The sequence below is a fragment of the Aquarana catesbeiana genome, linkage group LG09, assembly GCF_042186555.1.
Source record: "Aquarana catesbeiana isolate 2022-GZ linkage group LG09, ASM4218655v1, whole genome shotgun sequence".
Lineage (NCBI taxonomy): Eukaryota > Metazoa > Chordata > Amphibia > Anura > Ranidae > Aquarana > Aquarana catesbeiana.
Window position 1 is genome coordinate 30,851,306 of NC_133332.1, and position 26,195 is coordinate 30,877,500.

At 45.1% G+C, this 26,195-nt stretch overlaps 2 protein-coding genes across 3 annotated transcripts in view; one reads left to right on the top strand and one right to left on the bottom strand.

The window, feature by feature from the left end:
* The window catches only part of WDR46 (WD repeat domain 46), a 40,933-nt gene extending 33,121 nt beyond the window's left edge, over window positions 1-7,812 (top strand). Inside the window, exons 14-16 of the mRNA XM_073598203.1 lie at window positions 357-452; window positions 2,762-2,875; window positions 6,445-7,812. Coding sequence (XP_073454304.1) covers window positions 357-452; window positions 2,762-2,875; window positions 6,445-6,552 — 318 coding nt within the window. The 3' untranslated portion in view covers window positions 6,553-7,812. The remainder of the gene's footprint in view (window positions 1-356; window positions 453-2,761; window positions 2,876-6,444) is intronic.
* Window positions 7,813-13,577: 5,765 nt separating this feature from the next.
* LOC141107465 (beta-1,3-galactosyltransferase 4-like) overlaps window positions 13,578-26,195 on the bottom strand; it is a 138,425-nt gene continuing 125,807 nt past the window's right edge. Inside the window, exons 2-3 of one of the 2 annotated variants that reach the window (XM_073598205.1) lie at window positions 19,963-20,411; window positions 13,578-17,188 (exon numbers count right to left, since the gene is read on the bottom strand). In XM_073598205.1, the coding sequence (XP_073454306.1) occupies window positions 15,782-16,846 (1,065 nt within the window). In that variant the 5' untranslated portion in view covers window positions 16,847-17,188; window positions 19,963-20,411 and the 3' untranslated portion in view covers window positions 13,578-15,781. The remainder of the gene's footprint in view (window positions 17,189-19,962; window positions 20,412-26,195) is intronic. The other variant, XM_073598206.1, reaches the window with a different exon arrangement.

Genomic DNA, 26,195 nt, shown 5'->3' on the forward strand with positions numbered 1-26,195 from the left:
AAACTCTATGCAGACTGTGTCCTGGTTGGGATTGGAACGAAGTGCTAGAGGGCACTAGTGCTAACCACTAGGCCTCTGTGCCGAAATTGAAACTACTGTTAGTATAACTGTCAGAAATCTTTTTAAATAGTTTTTCAGTAATCCCCTGCAGAGTAGACTGGGGGACTATGTGCTATGGACGTGCTGGGCTGCATTTATTATGTAGTGCTATCAGTCTAACATGTTTTCAAGCACTGGGGGCTGAAGGAGGTGTAACAAAAGGTAGAGTAACAAGACCAGGCGAGAGAATGATAAATTCTGGTACAGGGGACAGGTACTGCTGTCTGTTTTAGTTTTTCCTGTCTTGTGCCCCATAGATCCAGCCTGAGCTCATCACTTTGGACCCCACTCAGTTGGGAGAGGTTGACGCCATCACCATGGAGCAGAAACGCAAAGAGCAAGTGGAGAGACTGGTAATTGCAACCTACTTTATTGATTTATGTTTGTTTTCTTCATTGTCTTTTACTATTTCCACTTGTATTTTTCTGTGTTTTCTAGTGAGATCTCCCTGCCATAATCTATGACTCTTCCTGTCCACTTGAGATATTTTGGTGTTCTCACCCACCTTTTTATGTCCCAGCTCCTTCTGTGACATTCTTTCTAATCTGAAGTAAATATAAAATCTAGCAGGGGATGGGTGGGAGTTGCTCATAATTAGGCACAACAGGTGTACAGACCAAGGAACTCAGAGCTGAGATCTGAAGGGTCTGACCCTCCGAACTCCGACCTGCGGGCCACATCCGGCACGCTACAAGATTTTATCTGGCCCCCAAATAGGATCAGTCTTGTATCCTCAATGTGCACTGATTGAGGTATAAGGTCAGCAGAGGATGCCTATGGTTTCCGTTTTCTGATGTGGGGGGGGGGGGATTTGATGTAGGTTAGGACACTGATGTAAGATGGGGACTCTGATGGAGACCTTGACGTAAGGGGGAATCTACTGGGACCCTGATGTAAGGCCGGCTCTGATAGGGAGCCTGATCTATGGAGGGACTCTGGTAGGAACCCTGATATAAGGGGGACTCCTGTGGGGATTTTTTTTGGCCTGAAAATCTTTTCAAAAATGTATGATGTGGTCTTTTATTGCAGTGCCTGCACTGCAAGGGTTAACTGCTCATTTACTGTACATCTCGGGGACAGAAAAAGTAGCAGAGATCCTCTGCTTCCCTGGCAGCCAGTGCTCCCCTACGCTCCGGCAGTGGACTCTTCCTTGGTGGCCTTGTGTCCAGTGTAAGGCTATGGGCCCTATATCTGTGTTGATGACTTCAGAGGGCATCTGGCTGCTGGAGTATAGTGCATTTTGTAGTCCATGGAGGTCGTTCTCAAGGGGTGAGGGGGGTGTTGGAACATGTTACATGATACACTCTGAATACAGGTGTAACATGTTCTATTGGTGAACTTATCCTTTAATTCTGATTATTCTTTCATTCCGATTATCCTTTAATTCTGATTATCCGTTAATTCTGAGTGTCTGATTTGACACTTTTACCTAGAGGTAAGCTTGTAATAAGGCTTACCTGTATGTACAGTTAACATCTCCTAAACTTGAGCCACCTAAGAGATATTGCACATGTGCAGTGCGCTCTGCATTCAGGGCACACCCAGTGTGCTGTCAAAGCTGTGCTGTGCTCTCAATGCAGAGCACCGCGAACGTGACTCCTGTGGGCATGTGGAGGAGTAATGTCCTAGCGGCCCGGCCATTAAAATGGTCAGAGCACGTGGACCTGGAAGGAAGATCAGGCAAAGATGGAAGCACCTGCAGGGGTGACAGCGCCGCCAGAGGGCTCTGTTTAAAAGGTGAGTCTGTCATATTGTGCTAGTAAGCAGTGCATACGAGCACATTATGGCAATAACCTGCAGAGGGGTCGGCTATTTTTTTAAGGCTTTACCACTGCTTTAATGTGCTGTACCTCATGCCAGGGTAAAGATGTGTATTGGCATATAAAGGATGTAGGAGGCTAGATATTAGAAGGTCATTATAAGGATGTAAAGGGATGAAGAAGGTAGGGTGGGAAGATATGCAAGGTTTAGGATAAAGGTAGAAAGGTGGTGCTCTAAGTTAGGGGTCTCCAAACTTTTCAAACAAAGGGCTAGTTGACTGTTCCTTCGACTTTAGGGCAGCCGGATTGTGGCCAGTGGGGGTAGAAAATGTCCCGGGCCCAGCCTCAGTAAGAATACACCTTGGCCTCAAGGTTGGGGATCAGTAGGAGGAGGAATAATACACCATCATTGCTATCATAGGGAGGGATCAGTACCCCATTGTTGTTATCAGTGGGAGGAATAGTACGCTATCATTGGTATCGTGAAAGAAATAATGCCCCGTTGTTGGTGTCAATGGGTAGAATAGCGCCCCATCGTTGGTGTCAATGGGAGGAATAGTGCCCCATCGTTGGTGTCAATGGGAGGAATAGTGCCCCATCGTTGGTGTCAATGGGAGGAATAATGCCCCATATAATTGGGAGGAATAGTTCCCCAAGGGCCAGATAAAGGCTAGCAAAGGGCTGCGGTTTGGAGACCACTGCTCCAAGCCAATGGATGCTGGGGGCGGACTGAAATAAAAGTGGTGGGAGGGAAGACAAGAGGGTTTCGGGGAAAGGGAAAATCTTGGATGTTGTGATTCAGGAAGGAGGCGATCTGTGAAGAATTGCTTCTTGGTCATTTTAAACCAAATTTCTTGTTTTTGCCAAAATGTTTGTTTCTTACACTTGCTGTCCCATCTCAGGGCTTTGATCCCTACGAGAAGACTCGCTTTGCTCCTCGACATAAGCGGAAGGGAAGAAGTTCCACCGGGAATATCCTGAAACGCAAGAAGAAGGTCGCACACGAGGAGAAGAGGGTGAGTCCCAGAATGAGAATCCGCTAACCGTCACCTATGTACTGCCATTGTCCTTTATTCCTGGGGTGACATTTGTATTCTTGCATAGTATTGCAACATCACAAGGGAAACGGGGGGGGGGGGGAACTGAACCAACACAACTGCAGCACAATACAATACAGTGTCACAGGGTGTGTCTTTTTGATCTGTGCTGGAAGTAAATACATTCTGTTTTATAACAAAAACACTATACTTCACTGTGGTGAAATATGTCATTCCTCTTGGCAGCCTCACCATAGACTGACTACTTGTGCTTTAGTTTTGTTTTATTGTGTATATATCATTGTGGGCATCCCAATGTAAGTAATTCTGTAATGTTTTTGTTCAAATGAATGTTATTTAAAGAACTTCATGATGGCAGCCACATTTTCTGGTTCCATATGCAGGCTCTGCTTCCTGCTTAAAGTGTATCTAAAGGCAAAACTTTTTTAGATTTTCCCCCCTCGCTGTGTCCTGGTGACCATACCTCTACTGTTTCTCATATCTCTATGCAATTTTTTGCATGACTTATGCAAAACTTCACTTGCATATGCGTAAGGCCCTGCTGCCTCATCTGCAGCTTGGATGTGGCCCTTTGATACTTTTTGTGCTGCCCTTGGGACCCCTGCAGACAGTAGTCTGTTTCCCTATTGCTCTGTATTAGAAGTGATCTCTATCAGTGTGATGAGTCCTCACTCTGTCTCCTAAAGCACCTTTCCCCTGTCACCAACAACTCCTATAACATGCCTGCACTCTGTGGCCATCTCCTGCTGCATGTCCGCGCTCTGTAACATGAAAGACAAAAACAGAACATTCCATAGCTCAACTCACCAACCAGTCTTCCTATGCTACCAGTCTGCCAACTGACCAAATTAACCCAACAGTGCGTTAGCACGCATTTGCAAACGCATGCGTAAGCTGCAAGGCCTCTTCACGGCACCCTGTGTATCGCTTGCAGTCCTAATGCTACTGAATTTATGAGCGTCTCCACAATGGAAGCACATGCATTAAATGGATAGATGGGGGGCAGGTGGGCCCGGAGGTAGCCCAATCCCCCTTAAAGGAACAGGAGCACACTGGACACCCAGCACATCGCACAGTGGCAGCAAAGGTGTCCAGTGTCTCCCCGGACCATATTTACACCAGTAACAATCAAATGGCCCCTGCCCCCACCTATAACTGGCCTTCACAGCAAGGAGCACGTGGAAGGGCGAAGCATGTCTTTCATGCGTTTGCCCTTCAATGTGCTCCTTGCTGTGACGGTCATCTTGTGTAACATGCCTATAGTCTTTAAAGAGGAGTTCCACCCAGGGGGTCCATTAAAAAAAAAAAAAAATTAAAAGTCAGCAGCTACAAATACTGCAGCTGCTGACTTTTAATTGGACACTTACCTGTCCCAGGGTCCAGCAATGCGGGGGATCGAAGCCCCGCTCGTCCCCCCCCCTCCGCTTGTCGGCGCCGGCATTTCAACTGTGGGCGCCGGGCTGTGGCTTCACAGCCTGGCACCCACTGTGCATGCGGCCGCGCGCCGTGATTGGCCGCTCAATCACCTGGGACCTGTAATGGGTCCCAGATGATTGACAGGAGGGAGCAGAGCTGAGCCCTTCCTGTGCCGAGGGGGAAGTGATGTCACCAGCCCAGGCAAAGGAAGAGGCAGACTACGAGGGACCCCCTAGCAACAGGCATTTAGAGGTAAGTAAAAAAAAAAATATATCCAAATGTATTTTTGTTTTTTTTTTTTTTAGAATTTTTCAGGTATTTTTGTTTTTTTGGGTGGAACCCCACTTTAACCATCTTCTGTTACGTGTGTAATATTACATTCACTAAATATTCTGTGCGACCGTGTGGTGATGTCATGGGCCACACTTGAGGCCCCTTATATCAGGAGAGTGAGCATTATTGATGTAAGTCATATGGCTGCAACCTGCTAGAGGGGGAGAGAAACTACACTCCTTCTATGGCATTGCTCCCTCGCTGACCAAAAAGATTCTACAGCAGCAAACCCATAACAAACAAGTGTGTAGTGTCTTTCCCATCTATAGCATTGTTCTTGCTGGTGAGTTTCCCCCCAGTGACAGGATTACCAGTGTCTGCTAATAATGGTCCTATGTGATATAAAAAAATAATACAGCGCACCTCTCCACTGTATCAATACAACCAAACATTCATTTTCAATCAAAGTATCCATTTGTGCACAAAATAAAGAGAAGTATAACAGTGGAAATAAACAACTTAGAAGCAGTGTGTATTTCTTTGTTGATGAAAACAAAAGTGGCAATAACAATGTATCCTGTATCCAAATGTATCACAAGTCCCACAAGAACAGTCTGTATGTGATCTTTTGCGAATAATTCGTCACCACCATACGTGTGATTCAAGTCTCCTTGAAAACATCAGACAAAACGCAGGGCTCGCGCACGCACGCATTCATGGCATCAGGACTCGGAGAGCGGGTCATTAGCATATACCCGGCAGGGTTATAATACATGGTTACAGTTGCATGCTGGTGCAGTATTACATTTTTAAATGAGTGGATTTTTTTTTTATATTGTTCTTAAAGTGTATGGGATTGTATCACACCATTAAAGTTTATTTGGGGACGGAAGAGTATAAGGCTACTAATGCGGCAAAGGAGAGATATAAAGTGCTGCAGACTTCTATGCAATAAAACGATCACATTGTTGTGGTGAATTCTCTGTTTGCACAGGGCGTGGAATCGCACTTGTTAGAACCTGAAACACACATGTGGCGGAGACCAAATATTTGCTAGAGGACCCATACAGACTCTTATTGTGGAACTTAATATATATTTATTTACACATGACCTTTTTATTGGGACTGCTTTTTTTTATTATTATTATTATTATACAGGATTTTATAGAGCTTACAGATTGTTCACCGCTTTACAAAATAAAAAAAAGGAAAAGTACAGTTTTTGGGTGGGAGGCAGGAATAGGCTTTCTTGAAGAGATGGGTTTCCAAGGATCTCCTAAAGCAGGTGTAACCAGGTAACCTTTCAGAGTTTGAGATCTACCTGGACAACATGGAGCAAAGCAAAGATCTCTGGGGGCCTGTTTTTAAAAAAAAAAAAAAAAAAATCAAGCCCAAAATAAAAAGATGGCATAAAGAACACCCCTCACCTCCCACAGTAGTGTACTCTGCCCCCCTCCACATTAGCACCACCACACACACTGTTTTATCCTCTGTCCAGTTGTGATCTAGGGAAACAATCGGTAAATAAGACCAATCTCATTCTGGAGTAAGTAGGGCTGTGCCAACTTCCCCTTCCGGCACTGGTTGCTAGCACGCTTGGTGGCTGGACAGCACCATAACAACCAGTGATGCTGTGCGGCTCGGGGGCTGAACGTGAATGTCTGGTTGTATTTATGTAATGATAATTGGAGAGGTGCGCTGTATTATTATTGTTTCACATTTTTGTTTGATACTTCCATTATAGCTGCATTTTATATGATATAATATAGTTTCTGGTACATAGCACCCATTTTCCACTTTACTCTAATAATGGCTGTATGTCACTCTGTTTCTTGCAGGAGGAAATCAAGAAATCCCTAAAAGCCCGTGAGAAGGAGAAGAGAGAGAACACATCGGCAGCTGCTGATCAGAGTCATCGAACAATATTGGACAGGTTCAAAAAGTGATCAGCTGAGCGTATGATGACAGCTGTCTGTGATCCAGTGTACTGCCAACTCGCCAAAGTCTCCAACCGCGTCACTTCCGGTGACTCTCCAGCAGCAATAATTGCAGATTTCGACAAGTTACCTGTTTTCACAGAACACCGGCAGCGTATACACTACGCTACACGATATAATGAGTAAACAGTGTAATGCTGGCCATACACTATACGAAAAATCGGCCGAAAAATCGTTCGTATAGACACTTCGTTCGTTTTTCGGCAAGTTAATGGGCACAAATCGATAATCGTTTGTGACGTTTTTGTGGGAAAAAAACGAACGGGAAGTTTGGAAAATTTCTGCCGAACGTACGATAAATTGCAAGGTTAATGTGTTTCCCGTCCGAACTGTCTGCACTAGGTATATGTAAAAAACGAACAAAAAATTATTTATTCATGTCCACTGAACAATTTATCGGTCATTATATGATGGCACGATCGTTTGCGTTCACGGTCGAACGTTCGTTTTTCGAAAATGGGTTCGGCCGATTTTCTGTATAGTGTATGGCCAGCATTAGTCTGCCCACTGATAACCAACAACATGGCCGCCTCCAAGGCGGTGCAGCTTTTTTCCTCCTTACCCGGTCTTCTGTGAAAACAGCCAACTCGTCTCGCACCGTAGTATATCCGCTACCGGTCTTCTGTGAAAACAGCCAACTCATCTCGTACCATAGTATATCCGCTGCCGGTCTTCTGTGAAAACAGCAAACTCGTCAATCTCCAATTACAGCTGCTGGAGAGTCACCGGAAGTGACGTGGATGGAGATTTTGATGGGTTGGCTATTTCAGCAACACAAGCCACCTGCTTCCGAGGTGCTGGTAGTGGCAACACTGAAATACATATGGCACTCGGCAGAGCTGAGCATAGTGCCCTCTAGGCCAGGGGTCTACAAACTTTCTAACAAAAGGGTCAGTTTACTGTTCTTCAGACTTGAGGGGGGCCAGACTGTGCCCAGCGGGAGTAATTAATGCCTGATCTTTGGTATTCGGGGGAGAAATAGTTGGTGTCACTGGGAGGAATAGTGCCCCATTTTTGTTGTCCGTAGAAGGAATAGTGCCCCATTGTTGGTATCAGTGGCAGGAATAATGCCTCAAGGGCCGGATAAAGGCAAGCAAAGGGCAGCATCTGGCCCCAGCCCCAGGGCCACAGTTTGGAGACCACTGCTCTAGGCTATACACTCTCCTCCCTCTCTGTATATATGTTTCATAATAAATGCCTTTTATAGTGTTTTTTGTTTCTTTCTAATCTTAAAACTGATCTGATAAAAACAAACAAAAAAAAAAACACAATTTGCCTTAACGAGTTTTGTTTATTAACAATCAATGAAAAATCACAACACTGTATGGAAGTCATTATCACAGAGGTATATAATGGTGCACATTGTCATCAGTTTATGCTTTCTCTTCATCTGGGTGTACTATGAGTTTGGTATATTAACAGTATGAATGGAGGAATCTCCACTGCTGGCTACTATATTCAGGCAGATCTGATCATTCCCCCCCATCCATGTCAATTTTTAGACCAACTTTTGGTGGTTGTAGGGTCATCCACAGCTTGAGTTTTGTCCAAGTCCACGAGCATTGTCAGAGTCCGCGACGGGGGCTTTTAAGCTGGGTATACAATATACAGTTTTATTCCATTGTGCAACCTCCTTTTAGATTTACCAGAGCTAAATAAAGTAGTGACAAATCTAAACAATCCATTAAATTTATATCAAATCAGGCAGGCCTTCCCATGTGATGGCAGATCTAAAAGAGATTGTACAATCGAGCTGTATAGTCAGCTTCAGTGTAAGAGCAGGAGGGGTTCAATATTCCATTTAGGTGGGTTTGGTCTTTGTCAGTATACAAATCTTTAGTGTGAATAGAAGTAGAGTGCATGCTACGGCATCTCATCTCCCTTAAGAATACCTGAACAGAATGTAAAATTTCAGGGTCCACAGGATAGGTTTAAAGTGGTTGTAAAGTCAGAAGTGATTTTTTTTTTATATTAATGCATTAAGATTAAAAAAAAAAAAAAACTGTGTGCAGCAGCCCCCCTAATACTTATCTGATCCCCCTCTCGGTCCAGCGTTGTCCACGAGTGTCTCGCCCTCCCGGGACTCTCCTGATTGGCTGAGACACAGCAGTGGTGCAATTGGCTCCCGCTGCTGTCAGTTAGCCAATCAGGAGAGAGGGGGCAGGGCCAAACCGGGGCTCTGTGTCTGAATGGACACAGGGAGCTTGGACTTGGCTCAGGTGCCCCCATAGCGAGCTGCTTTCTGTGGGGGGCACGCATCAGGAGGGAGGGGCCAGGAGCAGCGAAGAGGGCTCTGTGCAAAACCAACTGCACAGAGGAGTTAAGTAGAACATGTTTGTTATTAAAAAACAAGACTTTACAACCACTTTAAGCCCAAATCCAGGAAACCTAAAATTCCTCCCTTGCATTGGTGTCTTGGTCTTGATGCCAGAAGACCTTAGACCGCTGAAGCACGAGGAAGAAAAGGCTGCAGGGACTGCTCTACGAGTGCTGAGAAGTCTGCAGGAGCAGGACCAAGTCCCATAGACAGAAATGAATTAACCCTTGCAAAGTGGGAGCAACTCCAGTGCAAGAAAGGACTTTTAGATTTTCAGACGTTTAGCTTGAAATGTAAGCCAGTAGAAATGATATAAATGTATAGTAGCAGTTACATAGTAGGTGAGGTTGAAAAAAGACACAAGTCCAACCTATGTGTGTGATTATATGTCAGTATTACATTGTATATTCCTGTATGTTGCGGTCATTCAGGTGCTTATCTAATAGTTTCTTGAAGCTATCAATGCTCCCCGCTGAGAACACCGTCTGTGGAAGGGAATTCCACATCCTTGCCGCTCTTACAGTAAAGAACCCTCTACGTCGTTTAAGGTTAAACCTCTTTTCTTCTAATTGTAATGAGTGGCCACAAGTCTTATTAAACTCTCTTCTGCGAAAAAGTTTTATCCCTATTGTGGGGTCACCAGTACAGTATTTGTAAATTGAAATCATATCCCCTCTCAAGCGTCTCTTCTCCAGAGAGAATAAGTTCAGTGCTCACAACCTTTCCTCATAACTAAGATCCTCCAGACCCTTTATTAGAACTGGACAGCATACTCCAGGTGCGGCCGGACCAGAGTCTTGTAGAGCGGGAGAATTATTGTTTTATCTCTGGAGTTGATCCCCCTTTTAATGCCAATATTCTATTTGCTTTATTAGCAGCAGCTTGGCATTGCATGCCATTGCTGAGCCTATCATCTACTAGGACCCCCAGGTCCTTTTCCATCCTAGATTCCCCCAGAGGTTCTCCCCCCAGTCTATAGATTGCATTCATATTTTTGCCACCCAAATGCATTATTTTACATTTTTCTACATTGACCCTCATTTGCCATGTAGTCGCCCACCCCATTAATTTGTTCAGGTCTTTTTGAAAGGTTTCCACATCCTGCGGAGAAGTTAGTCACATTCAACTTGACTTGACATTTTATATAGCTTCTCCAAGTCACTATTTTAGTTCTGAGTGTCAGCAATCTCCAAAATCACTTATTTAATTCTAATGAGTGCCACAAAGATACCCCAACATTTATATCCAAATACATTTACATTGGAATGGATTAAGGCAGTGGTCATCAACCCTGTCCTCAGGGCCCACTAACAGGCCAGGATTGGCAGATAACTAAAATACATCACAGGTGATATCATTTGCTGCTCAGAGATTGCAGTATTCTAGTCTGTATCTCCCCGAGGTAATACATAAAACCTGGCCTGTTAGTGGGCCCTGAGGACAGGGTTGATGACCACTGGCTTAAGTAAGGGGTCTGGACTACCTAATTGGATTAAAAAAATCTGGGCTATTTTCCTGACTCTCATTAGACATAAAGAAGTGAGTTGGAGGTAGGCTGCACTGTAAGAATTTAATAGTGGAAATTCAGTTTTTTACAGATGCCTTGTCCTGTCCTGTAAAAAGAACCATTAACATGGGGGGGGGGGGGGGGTCTTTAGAGTAGAGATTGGAAAGTGTCATGACACACTTTCTCCATACTTCATATTCCCAGTTCTCCACCAGCCAGTGCCATGTCATGATTGAAAACCACATAGTATTTTACAGGATGGGTCCACATCTGACAGACGCAGAGATTTCTGGAATTACATTATTACACGCCCAATCCAAAATCTCGCATTTATAATATGAAACAAAAAAAAAAAAAGGAAAGACCAAAAGGCCGGACTTTAGAGGCAAATTGGACCACATTATTTTTTATAAAATCCGTATCTTATTTATAAACATGTTTCATGTGCATTTTTTACATTTTCTTGCCAATAAAAACGTATATACAGAATATGGCGGACGAGGGCCCAGTACTTAAGGTATATTGTTGTTACATGAAATCAAGTGAGGCAACGGGTTTCGCTGATCCGCCATCATGGATTCGTCATGTGCAATATCTTCACCTTGCCTGAATCTGACAAGGTGAAGATATTGTACACGATGAATCCATGAAATACCGTATTTATCGGCGTATAACACGCACCCCAAGTTTAGTAGGGAATTTTAAGGAAAAAAACTTTTAGGAGTAAAGTTTAAGAAAAACTTACATTAAAATGCCCATCAATGCAGCGTTATCGGTGTCCATCTGCAGCCTTGTCAGTGCAGCTTTGCCCCAGTGCAGCCATGTCATTGCAGCTTTGCCCCAGCGCAGCCATGTCATTGCAGCTTTGCCCCAGTGCAGCCATGTCAGTGCAGCCTTGTCAGTGCAGCTTTGCCCCAGTGCAGCCTTGTCAGTGCAGCCTTGTCAGTGCAGCCTTGCCCCAGGGCAGCCTTGTCAGTGCAGCTTTGCCCCAGTGCAGCCTTGTGTGATTGCCGCCGACATACACAGCCATGTGTAAATTCAAATATGGCGCCGAGACTGCAGGGACTCGTCGGAGCCGAGATACACATACCCCTAAGAGTCCTCGGCTTTTCTCGGCGCCGCTCAGTCACGCCCAGTCCCGCCCTATGATGGACATAACACAGGTCCAATGGCGGGACTGGGCGTGACTGTGAGCGGCGCCGAGGAATGCCGAAGATACTCGGGTATGTGTATCTCGGCTCCGACGAGTCCCTGCAGTCTCAGCGCCATATTTGAATTTACACACAGCTGTGTATGTCGGCGGCAAAAGCCGCGATCGCCCCGATCAGAACAAAATTGGCGGGGATCGGCCTATAACACGCACCCGCGATTTTCCCCTGATTTTATATGTCGTGTTATATGCCGATAAATAAGATTTATGTCTATGCAGTTTTTCCATTTAGACAGTGAGACCTGTTTTTCTTCTATCTCCCCTTTCGTATGTCCTGAAGAAGTGGATCAGCGAAACGCATTGACGCACAGGGGCTCACTTACTTGATCTCATGTAACACAATAACATGCCTTAAAGTGATTTTAAAGTGTAGTTTTTTTTCTCTATTAAAAAAAAAAAAAAAGTCATATCTCTGTGCAGTGGATTTGCACAGGGCAGCCCAGATCCTCCTCTTCTCGGGTCCCTCTTCTGCTCTCCTGGCCCCTCCCTTCTGTCAAATGCCCCCGCAGCAAGCAGCTTGCTTTGGGGACACCCGAGCCCAGTCACAGCTCCGTCTGTCATTCAGACACGGAGCACCGCCCCCTCTATCTCCTGATTGCCTGACTGACTTTGTCAGCAGTGGGAGCCAATCATGCCGCTGCTGTGCCTCAGCCAATCAGGAGCGAGAGTCTCAGATGGCCGAGACACTCGTGGACAGCGCTGGACAGATAGGTTTAGGTAAGTATTAGGGTGGCTGCTACACACAGGTTTTTTTATCTTAATGCAAAGAATGCATTAAGATAAACATTCTGCTATTACAACCCCTTTAAGTACTGGGCCCTCATCCGTCATATTCTGTATATACATGTTTCTACGTGCATTTTTAAAATGTTCTTGTTTATAAATAAGATATGGATTTTATAGAAAATAATGTGGTCCAATTAGCCTCTAAAGTCCGGCCTTTTGGTCTTTCCTCTTTTTTGTTTCAAATTATATTAACGGGTGTGGCAAAGGAGTGGTTTCAATAATCCTATCAGCATCTACAGTATAATCTGTTGCAGCATTTGTTAAAAGTACATAATGAGAGATTTGTAAACATGGTCACAGAATCACAGTTAAACATGCAAAATCACAATTACAAAAGTATTACAAAATGTTATAGAAATACAGGAAGACTACTGAATAATCAAAACGCATACGCAGGAGCAAAACCACCTGACACTGCAGCTGTGGTGGAACTACAAATTCCAGGAGGCCTTGTTGGCTTTAGGGACGTGTATTTCTACTGCAGCTGGTTTTTAGTGGAAGTTCTATATTCATATAACAGTCCATTTGATCTTTCAATCCTTTATAGGAAGCCATGCAGCATTATCAATAAAAAGAAACAATGCCTGCTAAGAATGCACATTGTCAGATTGTTACTGGACTTGCAAACTAAAGCTGGCCATAGATGGATCGAAATTTGGCCGATTTGATCCATGTGTAAATGGAATTCGATTGTTAATATTGACTTTTATAAAACAGGCTTGCTGGAAATTTTTTCTCAATCAGCTGGCTGCAGCTGCTGATCAGTGAATTGTGACTGGAGAGTCCCGCTGTCCTGACAGGGAGACTCCTCTATCCACCTCGCTTATGTGGATGGAGGAATCCATTCTTCTTTTTTTTTTTTTTTTTTCCCGTTCAGCCCACTGGCAGATCGCAGATAAACAGATCATTCTATGGCCAGTGGTGGGGTGTCAGGTTGAGGGAGGGGGGATGGTGGGGTGTCAGGTGGGGGGATGGTGGGGTGTCAGGTTGGGGGAGGGGGGATGGTGGGGTGTCAGGTTGGGGGAGGGGGGATATGAGGACAGGTATGACACACAGAAGGAGGAGGTGGGGAGAAGGGAGGTGTATGTGTATATTTTTATATATATATATATATATATATATATATATATATATATATATATATATATATATATATATATATATATATATATATATGACATCGGTCTCTCCTCCATACAACAATAATAATAAACAGATCATTCTATGGCCAGCTAAGGACTAGCTGGCAGAAATCCAAACTTCCATGCATGCCTAAACTGTAACCTGTCTACTGACTCAAAGTTCCAAAACGCGTCCTTAGTTTTTTGGCAATGGCTTCCTGTACAGCTTTTCATGAACTAAACACCGACAGCGCTACTTTGATGACCCGTGTTTCAGACATAAGTCAGCCTGGTAATAAATATACGAACATTGCCCCCAATTTTACAGAGGTGGTGCCACTTTTTAAATACCTGTAGGCTTAATATAAATATTCTATTAGTGTCAGTCAGCAGCTCTCTGCTCACTGGAGCGTTGGGCTTTTGAAGGGCTGAAGCGGCCGGCTCAGGCTCTCAGCGGCTCGCAGAGAGGCTGAGCTGGGTGTTGGTCCAAGGACCTGGCAGATCCTCCCTTTTATTGTTGTGATGACGCAGGCCGTGGACCTACTTCTGTGATGTCACCAAAGACCGGACTTCAGCCTGCTCTCTGCTGCAAAACTAACTGCACTCCTGCGATCCATAAAAGTACAGCCAAACGAGCTTTGGTTATACTTTTCCTTTAAAACCCCTGAGTGACAGTCTAAACAGGTCCCAAATCCAGTTAATAATCGATGCACACACGAAAAAAAAAAAAAGAAAATCTTCCTTTCCTGACTAAGCCAAATCCTTTGTGTCTCACCTGCGCCCCCTCCCAGACACTGCAGCTCACAATGGGAGGGTTCCAGCAGCAGAGGCAGTGCTGCCAATCCAGAAAGCAGAGCGAAGGAATAGGTGTGACCGGCTGCTGACTAACAAGCTACTGATGTGTGAATCAGTAGAGAAGGTACAACCTACATGAGAGTGACAACACTGCTCTGAATTCAGGAGCAGTACAGCTGCATTTCCACTGGGTCACAAAAAGCTGCATTAGGTGGACTTCACTGGCAGGATCTATATTAGTTTTATATTAGTTTTACGGAAAACTATAAAAGTTATAGGCAATATCATTTTTTAGCAGAGGTTCCCTAGGCCTGAAAATTACTTAGAAATGGGTAGAAATGTTGATAAGGGCTGTTTTAAGCCCTAAAAAGAGATTTTCAAAAAGTGCCAAAACCTTTTAAAAGGTATCAGAATAAATAAAATAAAGGTTCTTCATAAATACCAAACCAAAGAGGACACAGAGGGATCGGGGGTACAGCTGCTTTTGGATATCATCACAAACAAAAGGTCTTTAGCTGCACAGTATTTGGGAACCCCAAGTTATAAACAGTAGAGTCCCTCTTGTATTGAAAGAGGCAGGAGTGCATGAAGTTCATCCAAAACATAACTGATCTGAAACATAATTCTAATAGTCATAGTGGTTCAGTAATGAAATGTAAACTTCAGCAGTTGGGGTGTCTGAAGCTGCCCAAGATATTTCACACAGGGATAAAAAAAAAAAAAACTAGTCTGTTGCTAGTAGGAACCATGCAAAGGTAGAAGAATATTCTGGCAGCCGCAAACCATTCCCAATTATAGGATCACCAGATAAAAGCTCGCTTCATCCAAGCCACATCCCCAACATGTTTTGGAGCCGTAGCTTGGACGGAGCAAACTGAGGGTGTTTTTTTTTTTCAATTTTTTTTGTTAAAATGCAATTAATAAGAACAATGGTCACAAGATTTGGCTGACAAGTTAAGTAAAGAAAGACTATATACAGTATGTTAGTATAAGCTGAACGGGAGCCTAGCAGCGCATTCTAGTGTGCATTGAGTCAGGATGGACCCACTCCCAGCCTGCACCCTCACTCACAGTGGCTTCCACTTCATAGGACGATGGTTTCCTGAGCAGGATCCAAATGTAATATTCAGGGTAGCAGGAACCATATTTCTTATACCTTGCGGAGTTTAAAAAAAAAGGAATGGGAAATTGTAAATGACAGCTGCCAATCAAGATACCCTTATCAAATATTGTTATACAGATAATCAGGAGCTGGTCTGTTGAACTTAGAAGCCATCTGAAGGCTTTCAGGGAGTGAACATATTTCTCATCCATAACAGAAAAGGTTCCAAAAAGTTAACTGCCAACACAGGTGCCTTGCTTATATCGTTTCAGGGATTCAGTTGGTCCAGGGCAAGGAACTAATCATAACCCCAATACCAACAAGACATATTTCCAACTTGTTAAGTGGCTCCATTTTCTCCTGAGTCCAAAGGCTGCCCAAATGTCCTGCAGAAGAGTAGGGTTAGCGGGGGACACCAGTGGTCTTCTTCCTCTTTCAGCATATTCCAGGCCTCCTGCATGCCACGGGGTGTAAGTTGGTGGGAGGTAAACATGGTCCGGTAGCAGCAACTGTTGTGCGGGATGGATGCAGAACCTGCTATCTTAGCAACATGTCGGGGGGCGATACCAGCTGCCTTTGCCAAGATGCCAGTGTAAACATCCTCAACTGCAGGCCAAGGGCCATTGCCAGCTTCCTGCAAAAGGTGACCAGCTGCTCCAAGAGACAAAATGTAGCCGGTGCCACTACAATACGGGGGGAAATGGTCTCCGGCATAAAGATCATGTGACACATAGTGCCGATTCTCTGGATCCCGAAAGACAGGGGCATGCCAGTGTATCCGGCCAAGATACTGGAGTTCCTGGTGCTGCTCCTTCAGAAAGGCTGACAGTGCCGGAGTGTTGATAAAGACATCGTCATCAGTCTTGAGCAAAAACCGAGCACCTTGGCACTTCTGCAAGGCCCATAACAATCCAGTCAGGGTTTTTAGTGTCAGGTTCCGGTAAGAGTCTGTGAAGTTGGCTTGAATGATGTCTCCATGAGCGACTGCCTCATGCACCAGGGCTGACCTCTCCTCTGCTTTATCAGGAACCGCCAAAACGAATAGAGTCAGAGATGAAGAAGATGTGGCAGAGGAGAGACTCCCCCAAGTTTGCCGAATTGCATCTCTCCTATCTCTATGGGAAGGAGCACTGGAGACTAAGACAAGGAGTAAGGGTGGTGGAGAGCAAGCATTGGCAGGAGAGAGCAGGAAAGGTGGCAAAGGGATGCTGGCGAGTCGAGAAGAGGAAAGCTGAGAAGGGTTTGGGTAGAAGATGGGCAGTGTCCGAGACAAACACTCTTCCAGATACCCGGAAAGAGACAGAAATAGCAGCAGCAGAAGTGAAGAGATAAGAAGAAACATGGAAGGCCAGCGCCGTCTATGAATGCAGAACAAGCGCAGGCATGCACCAATAAGTGGTCGCATGATGTGAAGAGCTGGATACTTCCCCCGTTCTCTAAGCTCTGCTATGTGATCCTAGCAGAATGCAACCGGCTTACTCTTCACCTGGGTTCTTTAGGTGGCTACTTGTGATCACATCCTATCAGGACTCAGCCGTTGTCTTTGTCTGCTTGACGGTAGATTGAGAGGTGGGATTTGGGCTTTGTTTTCTGAAGAACAGGTTCAGTGCATGGATATCCCGAAGTGGGTCTTCATATCTTGAGCTATTCTGAGCTAATATGTAATTCATAATCACACCTGAGGGCTGCATTCCAGTAGATAAGACAACACATGGTGATAAATGTAGAGGCGGGGTATAGAGTATCGCTAAAAGATAAAAAAAAAAAAAAAAAAAAAAAAAAAGGACAAAACAGAAAGATAAGTTGAAGAGTAAAAGAAATTTGGCCCTTAATATCAGTTGCGGGTCACAGAAAGACAAAAAGTATCACAAGATTATTATTTTTTTTTTAAGGACTGTAAGGACCCAATACCAACAAGACATATTTCCAACTTGTTAACTGGCTCCATTTTCTCCTTGATTCAAAGGCTGCCCAAATGTCCTGCAGAAGAGTAGGGTTAGCGGGGGGACACCAATGGTTTACACTACTCTTAATGAATAATGCTGGTGATAAGGTTATGGCAAACCTTAAAGTATTAGTGAGGGTTCGTTTTTTTTAAATGACAAACATGTTATACTTACCTGCTCTGTGTAATGGTTTTGCACAGAGCATCCCGGATCCTTCTCTTCTCCCCCTCCCTGCCTAGTGTCCCTGTAGCAAGCCACTTGCTCTGGGGGCAACCGTGTGTGCTCGCAGCTGGGCCCTGCTCTTTGTTTCCATAAAAACACTCGGCCTCTGCCCCCCCCCCCCCCCCCATCACTGGCTCTGATTGACAGCAGTGGGAGCCAATGGCTCCTGCTGCTATATCACAGCGAATGAGGAGCGAGAGAGCAGAGAGAGGCTTGGCTCTCGTGCATATCACTGGATCAAGATCAGGTTTAGGTATGTATATTTAGGGGGGCTACAGGGGAAGCTGCATGCAGCAGGTTTTTGACCATACTGCATAGAAACCTTCTGCCTTAACAACCACTTTAAGGTTTAGGGTTGGGATTGGTAGCTAGGTTTAGGTTAAATTATTATGTTTAGAGGTTTTTTTATTGGTCTGATATTTAAGGGGTTAATTACTAAAACGGGTGCAGCTCTGCATAGAAACCAATCAGCTTACAGGTTTTATTGTCAAAGCTTAAAGGATATGTAAAGGTTCATTTAAAAAAAACAAAAAAACAAACATGTCATACTTACCTCCTCTGTGCAGCTGGTTTTGCCCCGATGCTCCTATTCTGCGGTCCTTCAGCGGTGCTCCTGGCTCCTCCTCTTCTCGAGTGCCCCATTGGAGAGCCACTCTCCGTGTGGGCGTGCTCCCGTGTCCTGTTGCTGCGTCCATTGACATAGACAGCGGGACTTGGCTCCGCCCTTGGCTCCCCATTTGATTGACAGCAGCGGGAGCCAATGGCTGCGCTGCTATCAATCTATCCAATCAGGACCGAGACACCGGCTGGAGCTGGTGTGCTTGTCCGTGCTGCTGGAAAGACCAGGTTCAGGTAAGTAAAAGGGGGGGGAGGGGTTGGGGGGGGGGGCTGCTGCATCACCACATGATGTTTTATCGCCTTAAAGTGATTATTATTTATAAAAAAAAAAAAACAAAGCCTTACAATCACTTTAAGGCGAAAAAACCTCCTGTGATGCAGCGGCCGCCCCCCCCCTTTTACTTACCTGAACCCGGTCTTTCCAGCGGCATGGACAAGCACACCAGCTCCAGCCGGTGTCTCGGTCCTGATTGAATAGATTGATAGCAGCACAGCCATTGGCTCCCGCTGCTGTCAATCAAATCCAATGACGCCGGGCCGAGTCCTACATTTGGCATCTATGGATGCGCCCACAAGGTAACCCCCCAGGAGAGCGCTTCTCCTAGGGGGTTATATGAAGCGTGGAGGAGCCGCGAGAGCAGCCAGTAGACCCCAGAAGTCGGTGTTCAGGGCCACTCTGTGCAAAACGAACTGCACAGTGGAGGCAAGTATGACATGTTTTTTATTTAAAAAAAAAAAAAGAAACGAAGCCTTACAAACATGTCATACTTACCTCCACTGTGCAGTTTTGCACAGAGTGGCCCCAATCCTCCTCTTCTGGGGTTCCCCAGCAGCTCTCGCGCCTCCTCCCCGCATCGTATAACCCCCTAGGAGAAGCGCTCTCCTGGGGGGGTTACCTTGTGGGCGTGCTCCCGATTCCCGCATTCGCCATCCATAGACCCTGAATGTAGGACTCGGCCCCGGCCCCCCCTGGCGCTCGCGTCATTGGATTTGATTGACAGCAGCGGGAGCCAATGGCTGCGCTGCCTATCAATCTATCCAATCAGGACACGAGACACCGGCCGGAGCTGGTGTGGTCGTTCCCGTCGTGTGAATTTCGGGGCTCAGGTAAGTATAAGGGGGGCTCGGGGGCGCTGCTGCAGTAAAGAAGGTTTTTCACCTTAATGCATTAAGGTGAAAAGCCTAGAGGGTTTACAACCCCTTTCATTGAACAAGCAGAAGCTAGAAGCTGATTGGCTACCATGCACAGCTGCACCAGATTCTGAATGCTCCAGTTGTAGCAAATCTCCCCCTGAGTATTAGGGTTCAATTTAAGAGTATTAAAACCCCTGGTGCCCAACCTGTGGCCTATAAGCCATATGCGGCCTTCGGACCTTAGCAGTCAGTAGTGGGAACATTGATTTGTAAAGGGGCCTTTAATAGCAGTGATCTCTAAAGCCTAAGTTTAGTTAAAGTGATACTCCACTTTTTTTAAAATTAAATGGGCCCCTAAGTGGTTTATACCATAATGTGCTAGTATGCGCCGCATATTAGCACATTATGTCATACTTACCTGTCAGACAAAGCCCTCCAGGGCTGAGCTGCCACCGCTTCAACTGGTCACAGGGGCTTTCGTTTTCATTCTGGGCGCTTGTGCACGGAAGTCACATAATTGCGGCACAGAGCGGTGCCATAAATGCATACTGAGCATGCTGAAAAGACCCAATAGGGTATTTTCTGTCATTAAAAATCTTACCTGTCCTAGTTGAAATATTCCATCTTCCAGCCCAGGGGTCTTCAAACTTTCTATAGAAAGGGCCAGTTACTGTCCTTCAGACCTTAGGAGGGGCCGGACTGTGCCCAGAGGGAATAAATAACGCCACATTTTTGGTATTTGGGGGAGCAATAGTTGGGGTCGGTGGGGGGAATATTACCCCACTTTTGTTATCAGTGGAAGGAATTATGTCCCAGGGTTGGTGTCAGTGGAAGGAATAGCGCCCCCCCCCCCCATTGTTGGTGTCAGTGGCAGGAATGGTGCCCCATTGTTGGTGTCAGTGGCAGGAATGGTGCCCCATTGTTGGTGTCAGTGGCAGGAATGGTGCCTCAAGGGTCAGATAAAGGCAGGCAAAGGGACACAGTCTGGAGTCCACTGCTCAACAGGAATCTTTTGGTGCTGTGGGGGAGGGGGTAATACAGCTGCTGGACCTGTCAAGAGTGATAAGATTTATTGTTATCGCGAATAAAATCCACAACGAAATTACAAAAATAGAGGAAAACTCCCAACACAATTGGGGATCAATCAACTTCACACACACACATTCATAAACCACTAAGGCTGCATTCACACATGATCACAGAACGAATCGCCGCGATTTCGCCTTGCAATTTCAAACGGCTGCAAAAACGCGGGACGCGCTTGTGATGACATTACTTCTAATGTCATTTTTGCCATGATTGTCGGGCGGTAAATCGCGCTGCAATCACAACACGTGACACTTGTCGCTCAAAAAGGAACATGAGCTTCTTGGGCGTTTCGCGTTTTGCAGCCATTTGAAATCATGGGGCGGAATTGTGGCGATACTGCCCGTGATCATGAATGACACAACATCCCTTAAAATAGAGGGAAAACATTAACCTTAACCATATATTATCTAACATGAATTAATTCCCATTTACTGCTGACAATGCCGCCTTTCCCCCCCCCCCCCCATTCATAAAAGCTGTAACTATAGCTTTCATCAATATAACTCTATGAATGGAGGACAGGTGAATGAATGAAAGGTACACCTCCTTTATTCACAGAGATCTTTTTATTACTGGAAGTTATAGTACAACTTCTATGAATGGAGGAGGGGGCCAGGAAGGGCTGGTATAGTCGGCATGCTTGATGAGCGCCTGTGACAGGCCCATGAAGATCACACATAGCATACAATCCAATTGTACAAGTGTAATACAACACAGAGCTGAGTGCCAGGAACTAATAAAAGGCACGATCACAGAACACATCACAGCAAATACAATTTATAATGATATCATTAAAGTGTAACTCCACTTTTTTTGAGAAAAAAAAACAACATTCCCCTCTGGGTGATCTCTGTACATTGCAAGGATTAGAACAACGTTTGTTGCAGATTCGTAGCGTTTGTTATTCTGAAGAAATCCCTGGGTGTTTCTCTGTGCCTCTGGGCTCGGTAAGTGTAATGGAAGAGGTTTTATAATTATCAGTCAGGTGTTGTAGCTGCAGAGCACTAATGAGGAAATCTGCTGGTCCTGTATCTCTTTAGATGTGTTCCTACAGGGAGAATCTCACCAAAAAAAAATGACAGGTTGGGGGAGAGGGGATTGTTGGGTGTCAGGTTGGGGGAGGGGGGATGGTGTGGTGTCAGGTTGGGGGAGGGGGGATGGTGTGGTGTCAGGTTGGGGGAGGGGGGTGGTGGGGTGTCAGGTTGGGGGGAGGGGGGGGATTAGTGGGGTGTCAGGTCGGGGGAGGAGGGTGGTGGGGTGTCAGGTCAGAGGGGGGGTGGGGGGGTGTCAGGTCAGAGGGGGGGTGGTGGGGTGTCAGGGTGGGGGAGAGGGAATGGTGGGGTGTCAGGTTGGGGGAGGGGGATATGAGGACAGGTATGACACACAGAAGGAGGAGGTGGGGGGAAGGGAGGTTCTCTCTCTCTCTCTCTGTGTATATATATATATATATATATATATACACACACACATCAGTCTCTCCTCCATACAATAATAATAAACAGATCATTATATGGCCAGCTAAGGATTAGCTGGCAGAAATCCAAACTTCCATGAATGCCTAAACTGTAACCCATCTACTGACTCGAAGATCCGAAACGCGTCCTTAGTTTTTTGGCAATGGCTTCCTATACAGCTTTTTATGAACCAAACACCGACAGCGCTATTTTGATGACCCGTGTTTCAGACATAAGTCAGCCTGGTGATATATACGAACATTGCCCCCAATTTTACAGAGCTCGTGCCACTTTTGAAATACCTGTAGACTTAATATAAATATTCTATTAGTGTCTAAATATTCTGAAATGTATCAAAAATAAATAGTTGACTCTTTCCATAGAAACAAAACCTTAAACGAGAAGTATGGGAATTGAGTTTGTCCCAGATTCCATACTTGCCTAGGTGGATGCAGCATCGGTCCTCAGGCGCCTCTGCACTGAGAATCGAGCGATCTAACACCACCTATCGCTCGGTTCTGACAGCTCTGTCAGTCAGCAGCTCTCTGCTCTGACCCCTCCTCGCTCACTGGAGTGTTGGGGTTTTAAAGGGCTGAAGCAGGCGGCTCAGGCTACCAGCGGCTCGCTGAAAGGCTGAGCCGGGTGTCGATCCAAGGACATGGCAGATCCTCCCTTCCAGTGTTGTGATGACGCAGGCCGTGGACCTACTTCTGTGGTGTCAGCAAAGACCGGACTTCAGCCTGCTCTCTGCTGAAAACGGGTCACAGGAGTGCAAAACTAACTGCACTCCTCCGATTCATAGGAGAAGTACAGCCAAACGAGCTTTGGCTATACTTTTCCTTTAAGACCCCTGAGTGATAGTTTAAACAGGTCCCAAATCCAGTTATTAATCGATGCACACACACAAAAAAAAAAAAAAAAAGAAAAAGAATATCTTCCTTTCCTGACTAAGCCAAATCCTTAATTTTAACAGTAAAGAAAAACAAAAAAGGTCTAAAGAGTAGTCCTTCCAGCTTAAGCAGCGCTAAAACAATAAAAGCACATTAAAATCTAATGATAGTGTGCGAATCCAGGTGATGAATAATTCAGAATATCAGTGTGACAATTCATATCAAAAACATCAGCTGTTTAGACGTTCGACCATCACCACACCATTCGATTCCGCTCCCTTTAGGAGTTGCACTCAACGAAATCCCAATAAACAATCGCCTTTGTATAATATGTTCAGCCTTTGCAATCAATGTCAAAAGGACATCAGCCCGGAACTCCAATATCGATTAACCAGAACGATATTGAATATTCTGATTCTGTGGATCGCCCAGACCAAACAAGCCACAATCCTTTCATACAGCTCAAACAAGCCACGATCCTTTCATACAGCTCGGGCATAAGGAAGGAAAAAAAATCCTCATAGTGTAAAAATGTAAACTTTTATTCAAAAGACTACCCCTTCCCTTATGCCAATGCACTTACAAACATAATATCAAAAAAAGAGTTCAGTAAATATTGCACTGTATATATTCAGTTCGGATATTCTCATCACCACTCGTGGAGATATGATCATCTGTGGTGGTTCCCGGGAAGAAATCGGAGCCGATGACAAATGCAGCAAGCCGCATGGTCACGGCTAGACGCGTTTCGCCATTCCGTCTTTGTGAATAGGCGTGGCCCACACGGCATGGACCTGCAACTTTATAGACTATTACTATTATTATTATACAAGATTTATATAGCGCTAACAGTTTATGTAGCACTTTACAACTTGAGGGTAGACAGTACAAATACAATACACTTTAATACAGTAGGAATCAGAGGGCCCTCCTTAGACCCCTTTCACACTAAGGCGCTTCAAAAACGCCCTAAAACGCCTTAGCGTTATTACCACGTTTTTACATCGTTTTATGGGCGTTAGCGGTAAAATTAACGCAACGCTGCAGGCGTTTTAACAGCGTTTTTCAAGCGTCATTGAAGCATGTGTTATTGATCCTATCTTTCTGCTTGCATGTTTATCCTTTGTGATATCATGTAAAACAAGCAGTGTATTGTAAAGTAACAAGCAGTGTCTTGTTTTACTTCAAATCTTAATTTTTCTGGGATTAATTCTTTTTTTGGCACTTTGATGGTCTGTTTAATCATTCTGACCTTCCCACAAGTTCAGTCCTGTTGTTGTAGATGCTCTCTTTTCTGCTTGCATGTTTACCTTTTTGTGAGATCATGTGAATTTTCTACAGCTCAGGGCGAATTATAGGCGCTATTCAGGCGCTTTTACAGCATTTTCAATTCATTTCAATGGAGAGGGGCGTTTTTGAAGCGCTTTTTTCAACGCCCAAAAGCTGCTCCAAAGATGCTGCTTGCAGCACTTTTCTCAACGCCCCGCTAGCGCAACGCCTCAGTGTAAAAGGGTCCATTGAGATGCATGGGGAGCGTTTTATGAGCGTTTTAATAGCGTTATTTTTAGCGCTAAAACGCTGCAAAAACGCCTTGGTGTGAAAGGGGTCTTAGAGCTTATAATCTAAGAGGGAAGGTCAAGAGATACGAGAGGTAAGGCCCCTTTCACACTGGGGCGGTGGGGGCGTCGGCGGTAAAACAGCGCTATTTTTAGCGCTGTTTTGCCGTCGTTTTTGCGGCTGTATTCGGCCGCTAGCGGTGCGGTTTTAACCCCCGCTGGCGGCCGAAAAAGGGTTAAAACCGCTCGCATAGCATGGCTATAGCCACGGTATTGCCGCGGTATAGCCGCGCTGCCCCATTGATTTCAATGGGCAGGAGCGGTTTAGGAGCGGTGAATACACCGCTCCTTCACCGTTCCAAAGATGCGGCTTGCAGGAGTTTTTTTCTTCTCCTGCCAGCGCACCGCTTCAGTGTGAAAGCCCTCGGGCTTTCACACTGCACAAACAGCAGTGGCTGTTTTGGGTCGGTTTGCAGGCGGTATTTTTAGCGCAATAACGCCTGCAAACCGCCCCAGCGTGAAAGGGGTCTAATAACTGTGGGGTGATGTGCTGATTGAGAAGATAAATGTACAGTTGTTAGGTGGGGGCCAGATAGGCTTCTCTGAAGAGATGAGTTTTCAGGGATCGTCAGAAAGTGCATAAAGTAGGAGAAAAATCAGACAGATTGGGGTAGACTACCTTTATAGCAGCTGCTTAATTTAATTAGGATTACTTTTAGACCCCTTTCACACTGGGGCGCTTTTAAGGGGGGTATAGCGCTAAAAATAGCGCCTGAAAAGTGCCCTGAAAGCGCCGCTGCTGTCTCCAGTGTGAAAGCCCCGAGGGCTTTCACATTGGAGCGGTGCGCTGCGCTGTAAAAAAAAGTCCTGCTAGCAGAATCAATGGGATAGCGCAGCTATACCGCCGGCATATCGCTGTTGCAGCAGCACTTTGCAGTAGTTTTAACCCTTTCTCGTCCACTAGCGGGGGTAAAAGGGGCCCGCTAGCGGCTGAATAGCGCAGTGAAATTGGCAGTAAAGCGCCGCTAAAAATAGCAGCGTTTTACCGCCGACACCGCCCCTGCCCCAGTGTGAAAGGGGTCTTATATCTAAGCGCTGGATACGAGACCTTGTTTACTTGCCCTGGTTTTATAATTGTAATAGTCTTAGTGGTTCAGTAAAGAAATGTAAACTTCAGCAGTTGGGGTGTCTGAAGCTGCCCAAGATATTTCACACAGGGATGAAAAAAAAAAAGAGCTTGATGTATGTTGCTAGCAGGAACCATGCAAAAGTAGAAGAATATTCTGGCAGCCGCAAACCATTCCCAATTATAGGATCACCAGATAAAAGCAGCCTCAGCTCGCTCCACGGTCCCAACATGTTTCGCGGGACAAAACACGTTGGAGCCGTAGCTTGGACGGAGCAAGCTAAGGCTGATTTTTTTTTTAATTAAATATTTTCGTTAGAATGCAATTAATAAGAACAATAGTCACAACATTTGGCTGACAAGTTAACCACTTGACCACTGGGCACTTAAACCCCCTTCCTAACCAGACCAATTTTCAGCTTTCGGTGCTCTCACATTTTCAATGACAATTACTCAGTCTTGCAACACTGTACCTATATGACATTTTTGTCCTTTTTTTCACACAAATAGAGCTTTCTTTTGGTGGTATTTAATCACCACTGGGTTCTTTATTTTTTGCGCTATAAAAGAAAAAAAGACCGAAAATTCTGTAAAGAAAAAAAAAAAAAAGCATTCTTCTTTGTTTCTATTATAAAATTTTGCAAATTAGTAATTTTTCATCATATATTTTGGCCAAAATTTATACTGATACATATCTTTGGTTAAAATAACCCAAATCG